General features: G+C 37.9%; 1 protein-coding gene across 11 annotated transcripts in view; it reads left to right on the top strand.

The window, feature by feature from the left end:
* The window catches only part of LOC121314076 (disco-interacting protein 2 homolog C), a 164,076-nt gene that overhangs the window by 111,291 nt on the left and 25,024 nt on the right, over positions 1-27,761 (top strand). For 4 of the 11 annotated variants that reach the window (XM_041246907.1, XM_041246909.1, XM_041246901.1 and 1 more), the window contains 17 exons: positions 3,435-3,526; positions 8,433-8,543; positions 11,256-11,291; positions 14,406-14,529; positions 15,052-15,161; positions 17,700-17,802; positions 18,203-18,267; positions 18,671-18,764; positions 20,253-20,372; positions 21,185-21,299; positions 21,590-21,729; positions 22,461-22,597; positions 23,214-23,422; positions 24,790-24,904; positions 25,217-25,418; positions 25,859-25,968; positions 27,664-27,744. In XM_041246907.1, coding sequence (XP_041102841.1) covers positions 3,435-3,526; positions 8,433-8,543; positions 11,256-11,291; positions 14,406-14,529; positions 15,052-15,161; positions 17,700-17,802; positions 18,203-18,267; positions 18,671-18,764; positions 20,253-20,372; positions 21,185-21,299; positions 21,590-21,729; positions 22,461-22,597; positions 23,214-23,422; positions 24,790-24,904; positions 25,217-25,418; positions 25,859-25,968; positions 27,664-27,744 — 1,964 coding nt within the window. The remainder of the gene's footprint in view (positions 1-3,434; positions 3,527-8,432; positions 8,544-11,255; positions 11,292-14,405; positions 14,530-15,051; positions 15,162-17,699; positions 17,803-18,202; positions 18,268-18,670; positions 18,765-20,252; positions 20,373-21,184; positions 21,300-21,589; positions 21,730-22,460; positions 22,598-23,213; positions 23,423-24,789; positions 24,905-25,216; positions 25,419-25,858; positions 25,969-27,663; positions 27,745-27,761) is intronic. The other 7 variants (XM_041246910.1, XM_041246906.1, XM_041246903.1 and 4 more) reach the window with 3 other exon arrangements.

Below are 27,761 nucleotides of genomic sequence, written 5' to 3'. Positions count from 1 at the left end.
GGTTCTAATTTTGTAAAATTAAGAAATTTTTTACTTTTTTTCTTTTTTTTTTCTTTTTTTTTTAAAGAGTTAATGAAAGTTAATCAAATATATAGCTCAACATGTCTGCAAAGTTTCATTCAATAAGGCAAAAATTCCGTTATTGCAAGCCACCCTTATGATTTGGTAACATAACATCAACGTGTATCTTCAACTCAAGATACTGTACAGCCCTCAATTTATGTCTCTGTATTTCGTTATCACTGCTTTTCCAGGTAGCACCCACAACCAAAGTCTAGAATAAGATGACTGTTTTGCAGAACGGCACTGTTGAGTTATTTTCCTAAGAATAGCCAGATCCAAGGTGACTTGCTGTGAATTTAATTTTAGTTAAGTAATAATTGCGATAGATGGATGGTAGTGGCTAATAGCCCCTGTTTTGATCTGTCTGGAGTTTTAGCACTCACACTGTGAGTCATCAATTTGATCTGGTTTCTAATCACAGTGATGAACTTGGTGTGGTTGCACTGAGAAGCTTTAATAATAGATGTTCTGGTTCATGCATTTGGCAAGTCAGCTTGGATGTATGTGAGGAAAATAGTGTTCAGCATTTAGAACACTGTAGGTGTGCAGATGGACAGGTTCAACTTCAGAAAGGACAAATAAGTGGCATTCAGCCTGAAAACATGACAGATATATTTGTCTAGCCAACCTGCAAAGCTGTGGCAAGTAAATCTCAGCCCCCAAACATCCTATCCATCAAGGTACTTTTTAAAAGTTTCATAAGAGGAAACAGTGTTCAGACTCTGCTTTGTAGTAATGTAAAAATGTGGGATTGAGAATGCTGTTGGGGATTCTTAAATCAAACAGTGTGTGTTATTTCTGCCTTGCAATGTTGAATGTTGTCAGGGGGATGGGTCTCGCATTTAAAACCCATGGGTACAGTTGCCACGGTAATGTATTTGTTTCCCCAGGTCATGCTGCCTTTGATCTCTTCTGGTCGGGGTCGATGCAAAGACATGGACTAGAGATGAAAAGATAGTGTATCCACATAGTCTCAATTCAGAGTTATCCCATTAGCTAAGCCTGTCAAGCAAGCATTTGTTTATTCAGAAAATGTATTAAAGTTATTTTATTTCAATGACTAATATACTGTAGAAGCAGCTACTGCACTGTACCTACCAGGCTTCATGCCTGCGTCACTGTATCTTGCTTAGTGTAATCACCACTGGATTCTTTGCAGCAGTCTCTTGGGATATGAGCATGGAGATGTGGTAAGACATCAGAGTTGCTTTGCTGAGTAGTGGTGTGCAGTGATGGCAGTATCTTTCTGAAAAGAGTTTTCTCGCAATCTCGAGCACTTCTTCGTTACCCTCTTCACATTAATAGACACATTTACATCTAAAGTTTATTGGAGCATGTTTAATCATGGCTGCCCCCCCAATGAAGTGTCACGATTACCACCCTGAGGACGTTTTACTTTGTTTTTGCTTCATTAGAACATGAACAAATAAAAATAATAGAAATGCCATGATATCTAATAAGAGGAAATGCTTTTTTTTTTTTTTATCAATCGAGAAATACTTAGAGCTGCCATTGTAAGTTATATCACATTTACAGCTGTCATGTTAAATAAACGCCATTATTGCCACTAATATAACACAGTTTTATTCATTTAAAGATAGGTGTGTCTGTGTGTACTTAGTCCTTTATTTCTATAAAATATTAGAGGATTTTTTTATATGTCAAATCAGCTTACTTTTTTTTACATGACCCACGCCTCCAATATCCTGTTGTTCAACCAGTACAATTATTCAAAAAGTAATGTTTTTAACATGGACCTACATTCATCTGGATATAAACTCAGTCAAATAAGTACCACATGGTTGAGGATAATGAATGTGGGTAATACAGAACTCATGCAGGTATTCCCCTATCTGAATTAAGAGTTGATGTTGAAGCTCCAATGACCTTAGTGACCTTGCGGCTTAACATTTAAAATTAAACACAGTAGTTACCTCGTTTAGGAGCTGGACTCGAGTTAAATTGGCTTAATGAAATCTTTTAAAATGAGCTATTACCAGAGCATGTAGCTAAGCTAGGAGCAACTTCATCATCAGAATCAACAAAGTTGTGATGGGTCTCACTGGGAGAGCAGCATGTTTCTGTGCAATATCTTGGGGGTGTCTATCTCAGGGTGGCTTGTAAAAGTGTCAGTTGATGTCATGTTAAAGGTGAGCTGATTTGACCCTAAAAGATCATTTTTATTCCAGACTATTGGCTCTTGACATTTGCTAAACAGAGCTGAATTTTCATTGGTTACGCTGTACAGAGAGCTGGTTCTGTTTACAGTGATTCATTTGGCATTTATAGCAGTTGGATTCCTTGTTTTCATGAGTTTCCATTCTTTAATCCTCAACTGCCAGAATGAATTACGGGTTTGTGTCCTTTGTTCACAGTCCAGTATCTGTTTAGCCTGTCCTCAAATTTTTTCCTTGGCTACAAATGCCATTTTAACTAAAATGCAATCTAAAACTAGAAGCATTGACTATGGAACACACTGTATGATTACAGTAAATGATATGATAGTATATGTATGATTACAGATTATATATATATAATGTGTTAGTTAAAACAAAAGGTGACTTATTTTATATATTTTGCGCGCTTTCTGCGAGTTCTGAAGCACTTCATTTTGAATTCAAACTTGTTAATGCATGTGGTTTATTTGCTTGTATTCATTCCATTTTCCTTTGTAACAAATGATGCTTCTCACATGTGTAAGGCATGCATTCACACATTTCACAATCCCCTGCTGGTCGAGTGAGAGGGTATGAATTAGTAAAGAATAAACTGTGAATTCATTAGGCATGGCTGGAGGGGAAAGGGGAACCAAAATGTTTTTCAATCCTGATGAATTAACAGGATAACTTCAGAACTCGGAGGAAGTGTGTAAGATATTCAAGTGTTATTCCTGTGGGATTCAGCCAGAATTTATTGTGAATTTGCGGCCATTATTTTAAAGCATTACCAACAGAAATATATTTAATGTAAAGAGGGTACATTTTTTATGAAAAAAAATATATATACATATACTGTATATTAAAATTTTGCAGTGTTTTTACGGTACTGAACGTGTTCGTTTGATTCCATAATTGAGTTGTGTGTGTGTGTCTGTCTCTGTGGAAGAAACCTGAATTGGTTGTCTGAAGACATTTCATGTACTGGGATCTTTCTCCTTTTAATCCAGTGGATCACAAGGTTATGCATCACACATTGGAAACTAATTGGAACTTCACACATTGGAAACTGCAATGAGCTTGCGATGAAACATTGTTTTTCATTGCCAGGTCTGCACCAGGGGATTTGAGAAGATGAGTTGTTGTTGTGTGTTGCTGAGTATTGATGCGCAGGATCCTGTAATAATAACGTGCATTATTTTGTTCTTTGAACAGGAAAGCTGTGGACCCGCAGTATGAAGGTGGCCTATAATATTTTACATAAACTGGGATCAAAGCAGGAGCCGATGGTCAGGCCTGGTGACCGGGTGAGTGAGATTCCTGTGCTATTGAAACAACAGGAAGGTCTGCACTAAACAACCCTTCTGTTTAATGAATAGTGGGCAGGATTCCCCCTTGCCCTTGTTAACCGTGTAGTGCTCATTTCTGTGTTACATGTGATACTATGCTTAGCCACCCCTCTAATTGTTATTTTTGAAATCCAGAATTTTTCATATGCAGTACTTTGTCTTGCCGGATAGGGACAAGAAACAAAATCTAGTTACATAAATAAAGTAGCTGTTCTCATTCGCATTACAGGGTTAACTGTGTTGAAAATACCCACTTCATTTAACTGTAACATCTTTAGCTACCTAAGTTTGTCTTCCTAAACAATACAAACAACATAATGGAGAGTAAAAAATAAAAAAAGTTTTTTTTTTTTTTTTTCCCCAAAAAGCATTCAGCTTTTTTTTATGTATTTATTTATTTATTTATGTATTTATTTATCATAGTCAGCTGGTGTACAGTACATGTGTTTTATATTCATCCCCAAACTGGTAGTCCTCATGTAGTTTCCCTTTGTATTATCACTGAAGAATGTTGTTGTAAGTGACTCTGCAGCTGATGCATTGCTCACACCCCCTAGTCTTGTATTTTGTAAAGCACTTTGTGATGGTGGTCCACTAGGAAAGGCGCTATATAAAATTAAAGATTATTGTTATTATTATTAATGGGGGGTCAGGGCACCAAGCCTGCTTCAGGCTGCTAGGAGATATTATGAAAGTCTCCCAGAAGGTAAGTGCCCCCTTCATGGCATGTGGAAATGGCATGAGCACTAATGAGACCAGAGTCTTTCTAAACTGGTTCTTCTGTGATTGATCCCAACACGACCTGCAATCTGAATGCAAACCCACAGCCCTTGGGTATAGATAGACTATAATGATCAGATAGACTATAATGATATGGCCAAAAGTATGGCTTTTGCAATCACGTTTATGAAGTAAATTATTTTCATGTAGTTTTTTCATATATATATATATATATATATATATATATAAAATCCTAAAACAATCCTAAAATTCTAAGTGGTGCCAAATATATGACCATAGCTGTACAGTAGAGTGCTGCTCTGTATTATACCTTTATTAACATTCAATTGCAGACTCCATCTCCTTTCTACTTATTTCTCTTAAACATACATTTAGCACCAATTTAAAAAACAATGTGTTTTGGCTTACTGCTCAAGCGTGTGAGGTAAAATATGTCCCAGTGTTAGTTTTTGTTTTAGCTTTTAGTTCAGAATGATGTTTTATATCCCTAGTGCTGTTTTCATTTACTGGTGCTTTAATAAGTAGAAATGCTGTCTGTATTACAGACGGTAACTGCAGTGGAAAAAGGTGGCTTGTTTTTTGTTTTGCTGCTTGTGCTTTTTGGAGAGTTTGAAGATGTAATTTGTAACCATATACCACTGCAAGAAGTAGCATACATGTACCTGTTTGATCCTGTTACAATACTGTTAGCAATACTTCTGTTACAATACTGTGAGCATAATCCCCAGAATAATTCAGATTATGGTTGGATAAAGTTGGCTCGTGCTTGTGTGTGTGTGTCTATATATAGATGAAACTCGGGTGGAAAACAAATCCAGCTTGTAATGGATATGAAAAACCAGGATTGTTTCCTCATGGTGAAAGGCTAGAATGAAAGGAATCCCCTTACTTTCCAGACCCACATTGAGTACAGTTTAGGAAGTCTCGCAAATTTAAACATCAGTAAAGAGCCATATGTTTAGCAGAGCATGATGCTTTTATGTACTGAAGGTCAATCTTGGCTGCTTAATCATTCTGCCAATATTCATCTCTTTGGGATCATCCTGTCTGCATTGTATCTACTGTGTAGGAATGAGTGCTATTCAGAGTCCTCGGCTGAGCCAAATTGGAAACCTTACGCTTCTTCTGATCTTGTTGAAGGTTAATGAGCGTCATACCACATCCTTTCACAATCCGGTTTAGGATCATTACCTTCGCAATTGCAAAGTGCATCTGAATGCAAGGTTAGAGGTCATCACTGTTGCAAACTAGTCTCAGTCTGGTTGCTATTTAGCTGATCTGAAGAGCATGCTTGTCCTAATCTTTCCCAGCAACGAAATTGCACCGTTTATCACAAAACAAAATAACTGAGATTAGAGAAGCATTCGCAAGGATGAGATTCACTGTTGTTCTTTGCAACAGGTAAATAAAATGCTGTCTTATGCTCATCAAAATAATTGTTTAGACGTCTTATGAATGTAGTTCAGTCTGGTTAGGAGATCAGTCAATGGGGCTGTTGCTGCTGATGAGAAATTTTTTCATACCAGTCGCTGAGCTGCTTTCTAAAGATAAGAGTGGCAGATTGGATCAGCTGCTATCTGAAAGGGAAAAGAATGTATGAAGTGAGGTTGTGTGACCTATAGAGATGCATGGCTACGCATACAAGTTCAGATAACCTAAAGCAATGATGTTTTTTTTTTTTTTTCCATTATATTTTCTTTATAAAATACATTTCCCAAACAGTTATGCTTTTCTTTTTAGGAAAAATGTTCAGTGTAAATTGTCTGAGTTACAGGGGGAAATTAATCACCATTTGGAATCTTTTTTTTTTTTTTTTTTTTTTTTTATCAAAGTTCAAATCAGAAGTTTAAAGTGACACAAATATTATTTTATTGTTTTTAGGGCTCTTGGGATCAGGAACCAATGCCATATGGCAGTAGACTTAAATCAGCAGTAATAATGTTGGGCAGGAGCCACGGTTACATTTGAAATAATAATAATAATAATAACAATCCATCATCATCATCATTATAAAATGAGTTTAGTTAAATGCGATAAACTGCAATTCCAGATTTTAATGAATGCCCGCCGAAGTCTGTTGACAGGCAGCTAATTAACATAATCAGTTTGGGTTTGCCGCAAACCGCGATATTCCCTATTTTTTTGGAAGGGATAAAACATGCTTCTTACTAAAAGTCAACATGCGCCATTCACACTTCTATCAGACCATGATATATCCGCTCAGCCAATTAGAATCACAAACAAGTCCAATAGGACACTCCCCCCATGCTTTAGCTGATTGCCTGCATCTTAGTTTCACAATGAGTAAAATGGAAGATTTTGAAGGTTTATCAGAGGCAGTTCTTGTTTCTTCTCTGGGAAAGAAGTGGACTACATCCAAAGACTATCATGAATGCACAAAAAGAAGAAAAAACACCATTCTGGGAATGGAAAGGTGCTGATAACAGGGTGTAATCACACTGAAAACCACCGTTCTGGGAATGGAAAGGTGCTGATAACAGGGTGTAATCACACTGAAAACCACCGTTCTGGAATGGAAAGGTGCTGATAACAGGGTGTAATCACACTGAAAACCACCGTTCTGGGAATGGAAAGGTGCTGATAACAGGGTGTAATCACACTGAAAACCACCGTTCTGGAATGGAAAGGTGCTGATAACAGGGTGTAATCACACTGAAAACCACCGTTCTGGGAATGGAAAGGTGCTGATAACAGGGTGTAATCACACTGAAAACCACCGTTCCGGGAATGGAAAGGTGCTGATAACAGGGTGTAATCACACCGCACAACAGAACCCTCAGCTCTGTCAGGCGGATACATTGACGGCAAATGATCTCGTCTTGAACCATGAAAAATTCTATGAGAAACCTAACAAAGTTGTTCAAGATTAATCCCTGCTACTTTTGATGACAATTACTCGAAAAAAAAACAGGAGCGTGAGTTAACAACACTGCGAAATGCAGCCTACTCACCGTGGAGCACCGTGGGACATATTGAGCATGTGAAAGTACTAAAGAGGACATCCAATAAGTAATTTAAAACAACACAGATTTTCATAGATTAATTTACTGTATCTATAATGTAAGATTCATAGGCTGCAATTTCTCCAATTTAGGGAACATCTTGTTTTCTGGTTTCTGTCATGGTATATACTCTGCATCCGGGGAGCAAAATCATTTTATTACAAAATTGCAACTGTTGAGACTAGTGGACTCATAAAGAAATACATTAAACTGAACAAGGGGAACAAATACTTGTTTGTCTTGGGATTCTATAATCCGATACGACCGTACTTAGTTCAGTGATTGTTGTGCTGTAACCCTGTCTGTGTGTCTTGACTTCTTAATCTGGCAATGACTGTACGTGTCTAGGCTGTGTAACAATCTACCCAAATAGAATTGAATAAGATTTGAACTCAGATGTAGTTGTGAAAGGCTCATTTATAAAGTGAATATAACACACTGCTTTTATATTTTTAACTTAATTTCTAGAAACACTTTGCAAAGATGCTCTCAGGTGGATCTTTTGTATTTGTTTTGTTGTAAACTACAAAGTACTAAAAACTACTGCTGGCTTTTTAGGGTTTTCTAATTTTAAAAATAAGCAGTTTTTCTCTGTTTTAATTCCAATTGTAGGGGTTTAGATTTTACTATTAAAACCGCATTTTGTGTCTTTTTAAATTTCTGTTTTATTTGATTTTGCATTAGACTGTTTTTAATTTAATGGGTTAATTAGGTGCTATAGAAATATGTATTGTAAAAGTGTGTTTTAGTCTCCCTTGCTTTCAATCACATGGTGCCATAAGTATATATAAAAAAAAAAATCTATTTGTATTACAAACACAATTTGGAAAAGAAATGCGTCTCTGTATATTTATTGTTTGGCATCTTGAGTTATTGCAGAGTTTGAAGATCTGTAACCGTTTAACACTGGAAGTTATAGCGGGTAGTAGGTGCATGCTTGTTTGATCCTGTGTATTGCTGAAAGCAGAGGACCCAAGAAAAATATACTGCAGTTACCATGAATCAGTGCATGGTATTGTGTTTAAAACAGAGCTTGATTTTGGGAGCATTACCGATAATACTCAAATCTCTCTGTTGTGTTTTTATCATTGTTGTTTTAGGTAGCTCTTGTGTTTCCCAACAATGACCCTGCTGCCTTCATGGTGGCATTTTATGGCTGTTTACTGGCAGAAGTTGTTCCAGTGCCCATTGAAGTGCCACTTACGAGAAAGGTAAGAAACCCAGTACATAAACTCTGCTGTCCTTAGAAACACAAGACTGCCACAGCCAGCACAGGGATAACACTACAAGACTGTGTCAGGCCCTGTGTTTGTGAGCACTATCAAAACCACCACTCATTCTTTCTTGGCATTTCCATACCAATAGATATTAAAACCAGACTGGGTCATAAGAAAGATAGATTGAGGATGAAACCATGTCTTAATGAAGCAGCAAGGCCTGTGTGACCCTGTTTCGTTTTGGCTTTTGTCTCTCCATCCCTTTTCAGAATGCAAACAGATGTGTCTTGATTTGTGGGGTAAAGGATTTTTCTTCAAAAAAATCTATCCCGCATTCTGCATTTAATTATCAGTTATATCTTTGTTTTATTATTTTATAGAAGCAACATGTCACCCTGCGGCTTTTCAATGCAACACGTCACCCTGCGGCTTTTCAGTGCAACACGGCACCCTGCGGCTTTTCAATGCAACACGTCACCTTGCAGCTTTTCAATGCATGAGAATGTCTTTTCCACATGTAACTTGCATCACAGCTAAGCTATTAAAAAGCAGCGCAGGCTCCCTGTGAGGAATATTGTTTGAATTCTGCTGCATGACTTTTTGAAAAGAGCAGGATAATAATAGTATAGCATGGGGCAGATGTTTCTTTAGGCACAGTACTTGTTTTTGCTGATTTACAAACACCTATAAAAGGTTAAAAACGTATGTAAGCTGCCACGAAATAAAAGAAAGAGGATAGATTTGCAGATTGACTCTGTTTTTAATGGTTACCAAGGGAACAACCTATTGTCGGGCTCCTGATTATGAACACTTAAGAGAAAATTGCTTTTGTAATTCTATTCAGGTACTCCAAAGAAACCTTTAAATCAGATAAATAAATGAAACAAACTTAGCTAAAAGTTACTGCCCTGCTCCTTCTATTTATTTCTTGTGAACAATTCCCCCAGTAGTTTCATTGAGGACAGTGGCAGTACAAGTGCTGTATTCGGTGAGTGCTACACAGTTAGCTTCCTTCTATCGACTCTTAATTATGTGTAAACCTGTTTGACCACTGTCAACAATTTTTGTTAGATCTGAATAAAAATCAAACAAATAGATAACAAAAAAAAAGGAGATAGATACCTGGCACGTTTTTTTTTTTCTTTTCTTTTTACTGTTGCGTACTACTGTTGATAAGCTGGATTTAAAATGCAAATTTATCTGATGACTGCTGTAGCTTCTAAAATGCAACAGACTGTGTATGCCTTTATACACTATAATACGTTACAAGTCGGATATTTTGGAGAGTGATTCAAGAAAATGTTCTCTGTAATTAAATTGATATAGTCAAGATTAAAAAATACATATATTCCCCATATTTTTACAGTACATTCATACATTTGTATAGCTGGACATTCATCACATAGAAAGTCACATTGTAGGGTGGGATTTGGAAGTTGAACAAATATACTGATGGGACAATAGATAGACACTATTACACCAGAGCAGGAATACATGGGTCCTGCGGTTCATACTTCATACCTGTAGTTTTAAATACATGGGATCACAAACACATGAATAGATTTACATAGAAATAAAGCAGTGTAGTTATTGGTGCCATGGCATCAAAAGCGTACAAGTACCCCCACTGTCAGTTTTCAAACAAACTTTCCCTTGACAAAGGTATGAAAAACATACCGGAATGCTGGGAAGTCGGCTCTTTTGAGCAAAAATGTATACATATAAAGTATGTGTATGAGTTGATGGCCACCTATTTTTCTTTCTTGGTGGTAACCACAGCTACACAAGGATCAGTGTAGCAGGGAGATTCCAAACATTGGAGATCTATGTCCTCTCCAGGGTGAGCTCGGAGGCTGTCATTGCCTCCTGCTGTGAACAATCAATTCATATGAGCCAGCCAGCATTCCTTATTGTGGCATGCATGTCTGTATACATGATGCTGTCACCAAAGAACCAAGCCATGTACTGGATTTACAGTAAATACTTCAAGGCCATGGGCACCCCCTCTCTTTACTGCTTCGCTGTGTAGTCAGAGACACAAATGGGCTGAGTCCTTCAGCTCATCCTGGCTTGCTCCCCCTATACTGTAGAGACAAACACTCATAGAGACAACATCCCTGTATTATTAGCAAAACATCAGATATTTCAGTTATCTTCTTAGTGCTTTAATTACTGTTTTAAGAAAATGAATTGAAATAAAAGAAATTCAAATGCATGCATTTAACTGGGATATAATCCTCGAGCTCTAATCTAATTTTACAAAGGGGTCTGGCAAAAAATAACAAAATCAGTGACAAGAGACAAATCATTAAATGGAAAAAACTGTTACAAAACAATCATAAAAAAGTGATACAAAATGAATGCATACACAAGTAAAACCATTCTAATTTGCATGACCTGGTAGATGATTATTACTGTATGGAAAACAATGAAGAAACTAGAAAAAAAGGATGACTGATTTAATTTGTAAGTCAGTTTAAACATTTAAAAAATACTATGAGTTCAGCTAACACTAATGTCATTTTTCTGTGCTGAAAGTCTTCAAATAGGAAGATAATTGGCATACTGTACTGAATATACTGAATGTATTGTATGCAAATGTATGGAAAATGTTCAACACTACGCTAAAGCATGTGCTAAATAGGGGAACTAATATATACAGGTTGCACTATACAGAAAATAAAATGTTTAATTTAAACTTTACAGAGACCGACACCTGCTGGGGAAGTCAGAATGATACAGGTACACTCTTCCATGTGCTATGGGTTTTTAACAGAAAGATTTAAAAAAAAATACATTTTGGAGTCCAAAATCTAAACGTGTCTTAAATGATCTGACAGTAATTTACTTTCAGACGCTATTCTTAAGCTGAGGGAACACAAAGCCACTTTGTGGACTGGAACTTAGTTTTAAGAGACTAGATTCCAGTTTGCTTCATGGCACAGCAGGGGAGACTTGGAGTTTGAATCAGCAAAGCTGCCTCAAACTAGGTCTCCTGGAACCAGGTTTCAAGCCACTGTTCCTGAAAACGTGGTTCTGTGCCCCTTCAGCTTTAAAAATACAAACTACTAATAAAAAAAAAAAATTATACTAATTTAAAAAAAAAAAAAAAATGTCATATGTTACTGAGAAGTTTGTATTGTAACCTCACTTTGTGTTTATTGACCAGGATGAAACCACATGTAATTTGAGATAATTTTAATAGACTTTCCAGCAGGTGTGATCATATGTATGAGATGTATGGTCAGCATTTATGCCCCCCAAATATGATTTCTTTTTTGTTTAATTCTGACATTTTTAGGGTAACAGTTACCCTAATAGTGAGTACTTTTGATTTGCACCTTCAACTTACATTTGAGTTATCACAGCTCTTGTTTCTTACATCATTGAAATGTTTGGAAATGTCCATTTAATGTTTGTTACCATATCTGTATGATCATATACTGCATGTCTTGTGAAGTTTACATCCTCTAAATATTAGTAAGCCAGAGTATAATATTGAATACACTTTATGAGCAGGGTAGAACAGACAGTAAACAACTTTAAAGTGAAAGAAATTATTTAAAGGTGTTGTAAGAACAGCATATATGGATTGTATCAAGTAATGAAAACATTGTTTTTGGCTCAGTTTTTAAACTATAACATGCAGAGCTGTCCCTGATGTCAAGAAAGCAGAGTGCAGTACTTGGGGGTTTTCAGACAGTCCCGTACTTTGCAAGGTGTGGCTGCTGGGATATGTTATAAGTGTGTGTTGTCTCCTGTATATGAGGTTTACGTTTATGTAGCTCACATCATCTATACAGCAAGCAGCTGGTATCCTACAACAGGTGTATTACTAATATTTCGGCTGAAGCTTTCAGATTTCTTGGAACTGCTTTTCAAGAACTGAAAGGCAGAGGTACTGTACAGCATAACTTGACCCTCAATCAGCTGATTTAACCAAAGTGACGTAGTCTGAGGTCAGCAAGCTGTGTTTTCATGAGCTAGGACTGCTGGAACCACAGCTTTGTTTTTCTTGCTTATGGTAGTACATAAAACAGTCTGTTTGCAAGAAACAATATCCCTGCCTTGATCCGTGATGTCATCGGGCTTCGTACGAGAAGGCGCTGCAGAGTGACTCGGAGGAAACAATCATGTGGCTGTTCCAGCACTTTGTAACCGATGTGACTTTGGGCAGTGTGTTGGTAATATGCTGAAACTGCTGCAGTACCAGTTTTATGTCTCATTGTTCACTGCTTGTGTTAGACAGACGCTCTCTCTCTTTCTTAATATGGCTATGTCACATTGCTCTGGGTGGACATAATTAAAACAAAATAATAATAGTAAACTACAAAATGATATTGCAGAAGTCTACCAGAAGACATAATGGCAGTACAGTATTTCATGTTAGGTTTTGAAATGTCACATTTTTCAATTTGTCATTTTTTCATTATGTATATAGAAAACTACAAAGTGGTATGTAATTCAATATGTTAACATAACATTATTCAGCAGATTTCATTCCACTTTATGAAGCAAAATGTGTTAATTCTATATAGAGGGTGGTGCAAAACTTGTGGCCATAGCTGTTTTTTGTATTATATAAACTGTACTGCTCAAAATGATTAATTTAAAAGTTGAAATAAACTATAAAGGATAATTTACAGTCCAAATTTGACAGAATTGCCCATTGATTAGCAGCATCATATCATTAAATGTAATCCACAACACCTTATTAACCTTGGCAATATTAAGTCTCATAGAGTATAATATAACGTAACAGAACTGTGTTCATAAAGAAAGATGGCTATGTATTGTTTTTAATGTGCCTTTTCAGCGCTGGAAACCATTCACAGTGAGGCATGATCCTGGCAAGATAAAAAATAACGTTGATTCTATAAACATGACTCCGTCTGTCTACCACATGTCGCTCTTGATTGGGTTGAGATTGACACATTCCTGTTAGGCTGCTGTTCTCGGCTTTGTCCTCATTCTAAAAACATTGATTATCTTATTCAGGACTGCATTTAGGGCTTTGATTCATTGAAACTCGAGCAGTTTCATTTTTGTATTGCACCTGTTAATCCATCCTGTTTTGTGTTTCTTTTCTTTTATTAGATGAAGTGCAATTGCATGATTCATGGCGTTCATATAAACAGCTATATTGGGCTTGGATATCTCAGCAGGCATTTCTTAATACCAATAACTAAAAGAAGAATCAGATTCAAACTCAGTGCAGTACAGCTCCCTTGCCTTTTGTCTGTAGTTATGGCAGTATGTGATTAATGCTATAAAATGCACAGTTGCAAAAAAAAAAAAAAAAAATACAATACATATAATGTCAGTGAATATTACATTTTAAATTGTGAATCTTCTTTGTGTGGCACCACAGAAGAGAGGACTGAATATCAAGAAAAAAATAAACAGAATTTGAGGTTGAAATTCATAAATTCATCCATTTGATTATTTTTCGGAACTGTGGACTCCCACACCAGAGGCATTTATGCTAAATCACTCCTCGGCCATTTGGCTGGTTAAATATTCATGCCCTGACTCCAAAATAGCATTTTTTAATGGAATATTAAGTGATTGATATCATGTGAGATGTCTGAGCAAAGGGAGAAAGAAAATATCCATAAAGCGATGAGAAGTTTGCAAGTTAGATCTTACAAAAGCAGCAAAGTCGTGTGGAATAAAAAATAATGATAATTACTGTAGTCCATACGAGACCAGCTTTTTTTTTTTTCAATGCTACATGGTAGTCTGTTATTTTAGTCATGTCCTCTGACGTGATGTAATGGATTTACCTTGTTTATTCAGTCTGTGTCTTTATAATAGGAGATGCATAACGCTGAAGCACGTTTCGATCTCTTCTAGGATGCGGGGAGCCAACAGATTGGTTTTCTGTTGGGAAGCTGTGGAGTCACTGTAGCCTTGACTAGTGATGCTTGCCATAAAGGACTGCCTAAGAGCCCGACAGGGGAGATACCACAATTTAAAGGTAATAGGAAGGAACCTCCATACAAAGAGCATCCCATCATTCAGGCCATTCTCTGTAACTCACTGGTAAGCTGTGTTAGCATTTGAGTTCGAATACATTTTTACTTTCATGGCTTAATCTACTGTAAGGTTGGTTTTCTGAATAAAAATCACCCCATATTTGAGACACCAGCAGTTACTTGAAATCCTTCCTAAAAGTATCCCCAGTTGAACAGTATGCACCTATTTTAGTCCTTCGTTTCTTTGCCCCTTTTAGTTTAAACATTGTTTTAAAAACACATCTGTTTGCCATCCTTTTTGTTTGTCCATTCTTCTTCACTGAGACTGTTGGACAGGTAAGGACATGCCATTTTCATTCTAAATGAGGACACTGTCTTGCAGAGAGAAGGTTGGGGAATTGTGGGCCGACGTGAAGGAGACGATTGCTGTAGTGCGGCACGTTCACCAGATATTTGTAGGTGGTGTACGAGTGTTTCATTCACGCAAGATGTTAAGGAGCGCATCTGTATGTCTTTGTTCCCAGGGTGGCCAAAGCTGCTATGGTTTGTCACAGAATCAAAACACTTGTCCAAACCTCCCCGAGACTGGTTCCCACATATCAAGGATGCAAATAATGACACTGCCTATATCGAGGTGAGAGGAGCTGACATAATATTAAGACTACATTTCTTTGTCTGTTTGTGTCTTTTTTAAAAAAAACATTATTTTTTGTAATGTAAAGCGCTTTGAGATTTGTTTTAATGAAAGGAGCTATACAAAATAAATGTTGTATTATTATTATTATCATCATCATCATCATCATCAGCTTCTTCTGTAAGGGAATTCAGTGGTGAAGTTGATAGTCACAGTGAATGCTACTCTCTTTTCATGGTGCACATTTTCATCACCTTTTCTGGAAGATCAAACCTAACAATTGACTCATATTTTATTATCACAAATAAAAGCACATTCGCTCTTTGTGCTGAAGTTAGCCTGTTCACAGATAAGCAGATATTTATACATTAGATGCTTGGTACAAATTTGCATATACAGTAGTAGGCAATTCCATACCAGACTAATACAATATAGGGTCTATTTTACTGATCTAAACAGCAGAGCATCTTAATACCACCTGTTTAAAACATGCAAGAACCTGCTATTCTGTAGAACTTGCTCCACTGGTTTTTATGGATTTTATTGGTATTGATGAGAGAGTCAAACAAACACCAGTGGGAGAGAACACCAGCAGGATTACTGTACAGTTTAAAGGTAGCTGTATTAAGATCAGCTCCTGTTTAGATCTTACCACTCTGTGTAATGAAGGTGTTACATTAAATATTGACTGATGTTTTCTTATTTACTTTCTTACATAAAATAAATATACCCAAGCGCTTGGTTTAAACCGTGCTTATGTTTGAGCAGCAGCAAGCTGATATTTGAAGTGACTGTTTCACCATCTTGTAACCATTGTAACTATTCTAAAAGTCATGTTACTGGATGTTTGCTGCAGAATGATACAGATTTACAGTGTCAGGTGTATGTATCCGTTTAGTAATAACTAAATTATGTGTGTTTTAAATGGGTGCAGAATTCATTCATTGACAGAAAAGTTATGTAGTGGGTGAATCTGAAACTGCGGCAATGCTTGGCCTTTTGATAGCCTGTTCCAAGTGATTTTTCCTGGATGTGTCATATTAAATGAACAGGCTCCTCCAGCTCAATTATATGCATCTTCCCCCACCCCCAGTGTTCCTTATATATCAAGTTTCATAAAATTGAGGGCCATTGTTCCTAGAATTCACTCTGTCCAAATTAGGCTTGACTTTCCTCTATGTTTACCCACTTTAAAAAAAAATAAATAAATGGCTGCTCAAAAAAATAACCGGCTATGGTGCTGTCCATTGCAAGGCACTCGTCCATAGCTGTGTATGCTCTGCCAGAACGTTCGTTCAGGGTGCTCCCATTGTATTTGCATTTGTTATAGAAGGGTTCTTATCCCGGGGGTCAGGGTAAGGTTTCCGAGGTCGTGGAAGGGTTAAAGCCTCATCCTGTGTGGGATGGCTACCGTGCATGGCAGCAGTTCTTCTTGAAAGAAGCAGACATTGCATTTTGAAACTGTTCTCACATTAATAATACTACAGTATGACTTTTTGCTTTGTATTCATGTATTTCCTGATTTAGATACAGTTTCATTGTTAGAAATAAAATGTGTATTTCAGTATGGGGGACGCACCAGACCAGAGTCACTTTAAAGGGGGCCCAACCAAATAGACATTGAGAACCGCTGATGCATGATATTGCATAGGGAGCTGTTTGATACAAGCGGAAACACATGCCATCAGAGGTCAGAGTAGCTCCCCATTAACGTGCTTTCTGGCCACGATGACCATAAATGGGGTGAAAATCCACTTGTACTTTATCCTATAGCACCCTATAGTATATGTTTTAAAATAGTGTTCATTTAGGAGAGCTAAAAGGTGTAACTAATCATAATGTGTCATTTTCATCTGTTCCAAACTGTAATAGCAGTAATGGCATCCCTGTCCTTCCTTGAATTCTCACTGCTGCCTTGACGGCACACCTCACCACACTCCTGTGAACAGTTCTTATACTACTGCATACAATGTGTTTACGAGCAAAGATGTGTATGTGTATGTAGAGTAAAGCTTCACATGTCATCTGACTTCATGTTTCCTTTGCCTTTGTATGATGCTTGTAATTGTTGTATGGCTCTGGGTTCTGTTGATCCAGTGTTGAGTTGTTATTTATTGCGTTATTATCATAATGTTTCTCTGTCTTTACCTGTTTGTGAGCTTGTCTGGTACATTCTAACTGAACAGACTTTATAATTGCACTCAAATCAAATCACCTTTTACTTTGGCTGGTCTCCCTCTCTTTACACGTTGATAGGCTGGGCCAGCAGAGTTGAACGGTCACATTTTCAAATGGTATGAATGAAATGAGGAAGTCTGTCCAGTGCTAGGCAGTTAGAACTCTCCAGACAGGCTCAAAACAAGTTCAAGGCCAGGCAGATGTAGAGAACATTATAATAATTAAACATTGGAGAATCCCCAAACCAGTCATAGCTGATTGCAAAACATCATAAGTAATAAAACTGAACAAATCAATAAAATGCCATTTAAAGGTACTTGCTGTTTTAAGAGGTGACAGTATTTACCCATGATTCAATAGTACAAGACCTGTAAAGATGGAAGTGTTCTGGGAGTGACTGTGATGAGAATTGCACTGCTGACTCATTGTCAGGCGCTGACCCAGGCCTGCGGATACACAGAAGGTGGGTCTGGGTTATTCTTTGCAAGTTACTGGTGTCTTGAGTGATTTATTTATTGTGATTTATTTCTGCCTAGTTATCTGAAACCTTAATGTTACTGACGCCCAGAACTATTTATACTAGAGAGTTGTTATTCTTTCATTGCGAAGTGTATTTTACAAGGACCCCCGAGAAAATGGCTAATCTAGTGTATTGCATTTTTTTGCATTTTTTTTACAGCGCATGTAATTATTATTATTATTTATTATTATTATTATTATTATTATTATTATTATTACATTTTAAATGTAATAATTTCTTAACAGAGATTTCAATCTTACAACATTCCTTTTCTCTGTGTCACATAACAGATGCATTTTTACAACCAAACAAAAATGTGTTGTTTTTTTTTTCTGTTTAACAGCTGAGACTATTGTGAATGTATTAGACTTTAAGAAGGATGTTGGACTCTGGCACGGCATTCTCACTGTAAGCTAAATTTACTGCAAAGAAAATAACCTTCTTATTATTGTTGTTGTTGTTGTTATTGAATTTATTGAAGTGTTTAGGGAGGGTAATTGTAGGAGACGCCCTATTTTGTTCCAGCGCTCTCCCAACCCCATCTAGACATCAATGCGTTTCAGCACTATTTTTCAGTGTACAGTATCCATCACTCAGGGACATGTTTGTGATTGTAAGCTGTGGTTAGCCATCAGTATACACTTGTGTAATGATATTATAATGTGACAGTTAATACCTTTGTAGGGGTCCTGTTTTAATACAACCTTAATGAACCTTGACCCATTGTGCAATAAAGCTGTACATGTTCCAGCTAATAAATGTAATTACATTGCAACTGATTGTCTCCAATGGATCCTTTGGCCCTTTTCAGAGTGTCATGAACATGATGCACGTTATCAGTATCCCGTATTCCCTTATGAAGGTCAACCCTCTTTCCTGGATACAGAAAGTGTGCCAGTACAAGGGTATGCAAGTCTTTTGTTCATTTCTATGAAAATAAATGTTCTTTTGTTTTAACAGTTTAAAAAGCTGGCATTGTGTTGGAAAATAAACATGTCAGGGTTTGTGGACTGTAAATTCTGTAACATGTAGAGCACTAATAGTTGGAAACAATACCATCAGTGCCTGGAGCTTAGATGGTGTTCATATTGTCAACCAATCAGCCTAAAGGAGTGAAGTTCAAGGTGTTTTAATTGTTCACTTTAACTGTTTCACACGTATTGTACTCTTCTTTTTTTCAGTTAACACACAACATAACATATGTCATCCCAGTATCATTTTCTGATGCAGTCTTCAGGCTTTTGTGTTTTGTTTGCAGGAAAAATGAAATAGATTATTTACATCTACATTTTCACAGTAATTATCTTATCCTCTTGCAGTGTGTGTGTTCTCCATCGCTCTCTATTGTTATCGTACCCTCTTGCAGTGTGTGTGTTCTCCATTGCTCTCTATTGTTATCGTACCCTCTTGCAGTGTGTGTGTTCTCCATTGCTCTCTATTGTTATCGTACCCTCTTTCAGTGTGTGTGTTCTCCATCGCTCTCTATTGTTATCGTACCCTCTTTCAGTGTGTGTGTTCTATCGCTCTCTATTGTTATCATACCTTCTTGCAGTGTGTGTGTTCTCCATCGCTCTCTATTGTTATCGTACCCTCTTTCAGTGTGTGTGTTCTCCATCGCTCTCTATTGTTATCATACCTTCTTGCAGTGTGTGTGTTCTTCATCGCTCTCTATTGTTATCGTACCCTCTTTCAGTGTGTGTGTTCTCCATCGCTCTCTATTGTTATCGTACCCTCTTTCAGTGTGTGTGTTCTCCATCGCTCTCTATTGTTATTGTACCCTCATGCTGTCTGTGTGTTCTGTAGCACTCTCTATTATTGTACCCTCTTGCAGTGTGTGTGTTCTCCATCGCTCTCTATTGTTATCATACCTTCTTGCAGTGTGTGTGTTCTTCATCGCTCCCTATTGTTATCGTACCCTCTTTCAGTGTGTGTGTTCTCCATCGCTCTCTATTGTTATCGTACCCTCTTTCAGTGTGTGTGTGTGTTCTCCATTGCACTCTATTATTACACTATGTAACACAATTTTTGTTCCTGGGTAGTAAGTGTTATTTCCTAATTGCTTATGCCTCAAAAGTATAGAAAATGGCTATTATTCCCCTTATGCTTTTGTGACCAGAACTCTTGCAGTGTGTGTTATTATTTATCATGCTTACTTAATCCTGGGGGGGGGGGGGGGGGGGGGGGTACAGTAAAAAATTAGTCGATCAGAACTGTCCACTTGAGAGTTAGAAAATGGTTTCTATGGTTATAAAAAATTAAAAAAAAAAAAAAAAGCACATGTACTTAAACATATTATAAAAGTATTTCTGAAAATGTGTATTGTTTACTTTTCAATGAAAACCAATGTGAGGGAAAATGAAACAGCCTAATTGTATCTCTGTCTCTGCTTTTAGCAAAAGTGGCATGTGTAAAATCGAGAGACATGCACTGGGCCCTGGTGGCACACCGAGACCAGAGGGATGTGAACCTGTGCTCCCTGCGGATGTTAATAGTGGCTGATGGATCCAACCCTTGTGAGTTACTGATAATCTGGAAAAAAAGAACTAATGAATGCTACTGTATAGTTTTGACTTGACTGCTGTATTTTCTTTGTCTTTTCCATTTCCAGAGGATTAACACCACATCCCTGAAATATTGCTTTCAAATTCACTTCACATTAATTTTCATTACAGAAATCATCCAGTAAAAATGGACTGTTTTGAAGAACGATATTGTTTTTAATCTCTGGTCATATCAATGATAAAGACTGCTGGCTTTGACATAAAATACATATAGCTGTATTCAGTTACTCTCTTGGTCACAGTGGATGACTGGTTGAAACACCTAACCAATGAAGCATTGCTGTTTTGACACTGTTATTGCTGGAGAAAGTGGAGGTATAATAAATATAGCATGTCTGGGAGTGTTTGAGGGGATAGATGAGACAAGATGATGCATCACACAGAATAAGTGTCCTTTTAGGGTGTGATTACAAGCACAGCGTCACATACTGCAAGTATACAGTATTGCTATCAGTGAGTGGAAACTAAAGCAATGCACTATAAAGCTACTTGAAATAGTTAGAGGTTTTTGCACAAGCAGCACCCATTACAGTCAGATTTTTTTTTCACAAGAAATCATAGTTGACTTGGATAGATAAATCTCTGACTTCTGAGCAGGCTACTTTTTTTTAAATCTAGTTCACTTTGTGTTCATATATTGCTTGAATATTGTTAGCACAAAATAAGAGAGATACACTATAGTAATGGAGTAACATAAATCTATTTTATTATGGATGTTATTGGGCTCTTTCAAGTCAATCCCCCAATGTTCTTCTTTGCCTCAGGGTCAATTTCTTCGTGCGATGCATTCCTCAATGTCTTCCAGAGTAAAGGGTTGCGTCCAGAGGTCATCTGTCCATGTGCCAGCTCTCCCGAGGCTCTCACTGTGGCTATTCGAAGGTATGGGAGCTGGGGGGGGGGATTGAGATTTGAGATTTAGAAAATCGTTCTATATTTGCTTTAAAGAAAATGTTGGTGACATTGTAGATTTTCTTTCTTTTTGTTTCCTTGTGCGATGCACTGATAAGGCTTTTAGAGCATCACAATGAGATATCACTGCAGGTTGTGCAATATAGTACAAGAGCTGGGGTCACTGTGAATTTTCATTCTGTGTGTGCGAGTTCCCTTTTGATTAAAACAGTGATAAATTGTTCCCAGTATAATCTGGAAACCATGTGTGTGTTTTGTAGACCAACAGATGACAGTAATCAGCCTCCTGGCAGGGGAGTCCTCTCTATGCAGGGACTGAGCTATGGGGTGATCAGGGTGGACTCCGAAGAAAAGCTGTCTGTTCTGACAGTGCAGGATGTTGGCACAGTCATGCCAGGAGGTAGATGGAAATTTTCTTCTCAGCTTTTCAGGCATTATAATAACCATGTAACAATATATTTTATACATTAACACCTGCTTTTATTTATTACATGCATGGAACTGCATTTTTGTGTCTGTCATGCACAGTGTAGTGCATGCAGTTTAATTACACAGATATAGATGGGCAGAACAGTCACTGTCCTGTAAAGTACAGGCTGGCATAACGTCTGCAGGTTTGGGGAATGTTCTATAGCCTATACATTACAGGCTTCTGAATTATGGCATTGGCACAGAATAAGTCATGGGAACACAATGATTCAAAGAATAATTGCTGTTAAAGCCCATACAGCGTGTGCATAGCAGATGGTTCATTGACTAAGAGCAATGTTACAGCTTTGTCTTTGAGGCATTAACATATCACTACAGCTCCCCCTACATGCTGTATTCTATGTTCCTTATTATTTATCTTGTCAGTTGTATGCATGGACAATGGACACGTTAGTAGAAAAAGAATATTCACATATATTACAGGCCTGATCGTTTGGATCTTGTTATAAATAGATCCATTCTGGTTAAAAGATGCACAGTCACTTGACCCCCAGTCCATGTGCAGTGGATGGGAAGGATTCCATTCATTCTGCAGTAGTGGTTGCCCAAATGGAGCAAACTAATTTACCATCAGCAGTTTCCTTTCCTTTCCTTTCCAAAGGATTTTATACTTTGTTACTAAGTGTTGTCTGTTGTTTTCAGGGCTCATGTGTGTGGTGAAACCGGATGGGGTCCCTCAGATATGCAGGACAGATGAAATCGGAGAGCTCTGTGTGTGCTCCATTGCTAGCGGTACATCCTACTACGGCCTTTCAGGCATGACCAAGAACACCTTTGAGGTGAGGAAACCTCCATTTACTTTCCCTTTAGGGATTAGCAGTGGAAAGGGTGAGCAGGCATGCGCTGCAACAGAGATGGTGTTGCACCTGACAGGAATTTGCTTACTGTCAAGGTGTCTTTAGATTTTAAATAGGAATTGAACTGACTTATTAAAAAACAGAAAAAGGAGTATAGCTTTTATTAGAAATGTAAAACTCACCATACTCCTAGACGGTATGTTTAATCTTCTCTAATTGGTAAGGAGCTCTCACACATTAACACTTGGGAATAATTAGATTACTCGGGTCATTTCTGCGTTAATTGCACAGGAAAAAAACATTCAGCAGTGTATTAAAGTTTCATTTATTATCAAAAATAAGAAATATTATAGAAATAAAAAATATATATTGTATACAACACCCTTTGTTTTAATGATGATGATTTACTTGCTAGTCCATATGTGTGCCTGCATACAATTTCAGACTTGGATTTTGTGATTTCTTCAATCTTTTCCTCCACATAGCTCCTGACAGAAGCCGCATTATAACTCATTTTATGTTCAAGCCGGCTGGCTGATGGTAAAGCATGCATTGCAGGCTGGTGTCACAATATATTCTGGTCTTTGTTTTCTGGAAGGTATTCCCAATGTGCAGCTCTGGGGCGCCCGTCAGTGAATACCCGTTTGCCAGGACTGGGCTACTAGGGTTCATAGGCCCAGGGGGGCTGGTGTTTATCGCAGGGAAAATGGACGGGCTGATGGTGGTCAGTGGCCGGAGACACAACGCTGATGACATTGTAGCGACGGCGCTTGCTGTGGAACCCATGAAATTTGTCTACAGGGGAAGGTTGGTTTCCAGTGTAAAAAACAGAATAAGAAATAAATATAGCCTGTATTCATTTACTCAAAAACTGTGCTAACACAGAACATGGAATAACAGCCATCTTCAATTGTCAAGTAAAGAACCAGTGAAATATACCCAGGAAACATCCCAAGCATTGAATACTCCTATAAATACTAACAGCTGGCTTCACAGACACCAGTACTAGTCTTGGACTACCTTGTGATACCTGTAGGTAAGGTAATCAAAGTGCTGATCTGTGTCTCTGAAACCCACTGGGCTGCTGTTACAGTGTATTAGTCTACAATAATATAATGCATGAATAGTACTGATGATTGAAGCAAGGCCCGTAGCAACAAAAGATATCCTGTCAGACCTGTGAAGGATCACCTACCAAAAAATATCCTGTCAGACCTGTGAAGGATCACCTACCAAAAAATATCCTGTCAGACCTGTGAAGGATCACCTACCAAAAAATATCCTGTCAGACTTGTGAAGGATCACCTACGCAATCACTTGCTTCCTCAAGCCTTCCGTTAAAATAGCACAAGCTACTACTAAAATACAAACTACTTCAAATGTTTATTTTTTAATTATTATTATTCATTTTACATCTTTGACAAATGTCTCTTTTATGTTTAGTTTGTTAAAAAGAAATCAAAAGCATTATCTCTCTCTCTTTTTTTTTTTTTTTTACATAGGGTAAAATCTATCTATGTTTGTACAAGGAAAAGAACACAGCCTGCAGAATTATTCCCCCTTAGGTTCTGTGATATATTTCATAAATATAAATGTCACAGAACACCTTGATGGAATGTTGTTCTTGTGATTGACTGCATTCCATTTATTATTCTCAATACGGCACTCCATGATCTGAAACATCAGACAAAGCTCAATGAAACACATGATAGATAGTGCTGTACAGTACATTTACACAAGGTACTGGGTTTACACAGAGAATAAGGCATCTAGTGGACACCTAGTAGCCATACTTGTAAGTTGGGGCATTGATTGTCATTAGATTTCATCATGGTGTTAAGACAGTGCTTGCTGAGGAGACTCAGATGGGAATGCCAGAAGGGTGACTCCTGTTTCCTATGGGGGCACTCACTTTGTTCTGGGGCACAAAACACCTTACAATCATTTGAGAAGGCGATTGGGAGGACCCTTGTTTGTGCAGTGATGCAGGTGCCTTTTTTATGCCTATGACAATCTTGTTAGAGTGCTGCTGCTGTACTGGTTTTAAAATTTGCACTGAGTCACTCTATGTCTTCACGTTACTAAAATGAAGCTTTACTAAATTGAATGTTTTTTTTTTGTTTTTTTTAACTTAAAGTCTTGTTATAAGACCAATGTTCATGTTTTGTTTACAGGATAGCTGTGTTCTCCATCAGTGTCCTTCACGATGAAAGGGTAGTGATTGTTGCCGAGCAGAGGCCTGACTCCACAGAGGAGGACAGTTTCCAGTGGATGAGCAGGGTGTTACAGGTGAGCAGGCAACACCTCTGACTCATCCTTTACTCTGAAATGCATCATACTGATGACTTATGACTTACAATACAAGGTGGTTATGCAAATCCTATGCAAGTAAGAAAGGCATATTTCAGGAGAGTCCAAAATTGGCCTTTCTACTCATGGTCATTGTTCCCACCCTGTTCTAATCCACCCAGACCCTGGACTAGTTATTATATCACTGTACCTCTTAAACCTGGAGTGGAATAGCCCTCCAGGACCAGGATTGGACACCCCTGCCATATTTGATACAAAAATTCACATTTTTTTGTTTGTTTTCCTTTTCAGGCAATAGACAGCATTCATCAAGTAGGGGTCTACTGCTTGGCCCTCGTTCCAGCCAATACCCTCCCGAAAACTCCTCTCGGTGGCATTCACCTGTCTGAAACGAAACAGCTGTTTTTGGAAGGCTCCCTACATCCTTGCAATGTGCTGATGTGTCCACACACCTGTGTAACAAATCTGCCCAAGCCAAGGCAAAAGCAGCCAGGTACACAACAGTCAATATGGAGGTCTTTTAAAGGAAAGGAAAATGGCCTTCCTCATAATACTGCTGACAACGAGCCCTGTTCACAAAGCTGTATTTGTGGGTAGCTATTGATGAGACTGTTCTAGCTTCTAACATGTTAGAGTGGTTTCTTGAATATCAAACTTTTTGTTCAAACACAGACACAAAAAATTCTTTAAATTATTTGTTAGTTAATTTTTTTGCTGGTTGGGTCCAACAGTACTAAAGTAAATGCCTGGAGTATTATAAAGTAGAGTGGATAACCTCTAACATGTACAGTGTTTCTCCACACTGTCTAATACAGTGACTCCAGTTAAATCCAGTCTGTGGCCTCTTGACTCGCAGTTAAAATCGTACCTAACAGTAGCACTCGCGTCCAGTGAGGCACTGTGGTTTTGATGGTTTACCTGCCCCTGTTCCAGAGATCGGGCCTGCCTCTGTGATGGTGGGGAACCTGGTGTCTGGGAAGCGGATCGCTCAGGCCAGTGGACGAGATCTAGGACAGATTGAAGACAATGACCAGGCAAGAAAGGTGTGTGTGTGTGTGTGTGTGTGTGTGTGTGTGTGTGTGTGTGTGTGTGTTATGCAGGGTCAGAACTCCCGAACAGATCTAAACATTGTGTAATGAGTACTGCGTGATCACTCATTCCCGTGTCTGGTTGTACTTGCGGTTGCAGTAGTTTTTTGAGCGAGGGATGAGAAAGCTTGCTTCGTGCTCTTTTTGCGTTTATTTCATGTAATCATTTTTGTTTAACAGGTTGTATAGTTCAAGAGTATAAATGTCTTGTTTTGTTGCGTGTGTGATCAATTCAGTGTTGAACAAACTACGCGGCAAACTGATTCAAGCATTCAAAATCCTAAGGTATTGACAGTATCAACCCAGGGGACTTTTCAACCTGAAAAAAGAAACAAGGACCATAGGTCACAAATGGAGATTAGACAAAGGGGCATTCAGAACAGAAAATAGGAGGCACTTTTTTACACAGAGAATTGTGGGAGTCTGGATCCAACTCCCAGGTAATGTTATTGAAGCTGACATACTGGTATCCTTCAAGAAGCCGCCTGATGAGATTCTGGGATCAATAAGCTACTAACAACCAAACAAGCAAGATGGGCCGAATGGCCTCCTCTTGTTTGTAAACTTTCTTATGTCCTTATGTTGTAATTGATGTGGTAATCCTGCATTACCACATCAATTAGGGGTGTAACTGTACTGTAACTACACATCTCTGAAGTGAGGTGTGTATGACCACTAGGGGTGTAACTGTACTGTAACTACACATCTCTGAAATGAGGTGTGTATGACCACTAGGGGTGCAACTGTACTGTAACTACACACCTCTGAAGTGAGTTGTGTATGACCACTAGCGGTTTAACTGCACATATTCTACCCACTTTGTCACTATGCTACAGAAACTACAGCTTCACACCCCTAGGGATCATTTTTCAAAGCAAGAAAATGTAACTAGAATAGCAAGGATGATTAAGAGTGGGCTAATCGTAAACAGCAGCAGCACAGAGGATTAAAGATGCCGCACACACTTGTAAATGCAGTTTCAACCAGGAAGGAGATTCTCTTAACAGAGTCAAAGTGCCAGGAGATATTCAACATTTAGATTTCAGACAAACTGTATTCTGTCGCTTCAGATTCTGTTTGTCTAGACCAAAAATAACAAAAAAATAAGAATTAAGTATTATTTCTTCAGAAATGCTCTTCACAGTTATTTTAGAAACCATGCATGTTAGTTTTTTTTATGCTTAAAAATGAATTAGGTTTATAATATATTCATGTTAGAGTTTTAATTTAATAATAATAATAATAATAATAATAATAATAATAATAATAATAATAATACAGTAGCCTCTCTGTGCCACTTTCAATGCTGATGTTCATGTAAAAATTCTGATAAAGTACAAAAGACTCCTTAATTTTCTCAGTTGGATTGCTGTGCAACATAGATTTGGAGGTTGAATAGTAAATACCAAGCAGTCATATAAATACTGCAGCTATAGCTTGAAACCTAAGTTTGACCTGGTAGAATGTCAACTCTGGTTATGATGCTGATATGCGGCTCCACTTCTGACACAAAGACTAAAGCGCTTGTGATTGTAGTCCCCTATCTTGTGCTGTAAATCTGTGTTCTGTTTAAGGGCTTCTTGCAGAAGAAGCCACTTTATTTTTCGTCGGGTCATGCATTTTTATTTGTGCTTGTATTTCTTTTTGTAGTTCCTCTTCCTCTCAGAAGTGTTACAGTGGCGAGCTCAGACCACTCCCGACCATGTACTTTACACACTCCTCAGCTCACGGGTAAGCCTCTCTACCAT

This window comes from Polyodon spathula, chromosome 4, assembly GCF_017654505.1.
Source record: "Polyodon spathula isolate WHYD16114869_AA chromosome 4, ASM1765450v1, whole genome shotgun sequence".
In the NCBI taxonomy this organism is placed as follows: domain Eukaryota; kingdom Metazoa; phylum Chordata; class Actinopteri; order Acipenseriformes; family Polyodontidae; genus Polyodon; species Polyodon spathula.
Note: the sequence above shows the minus strand (reverse complement) of the source record. Positions and strands in the feature narration are given on the sequence as shown.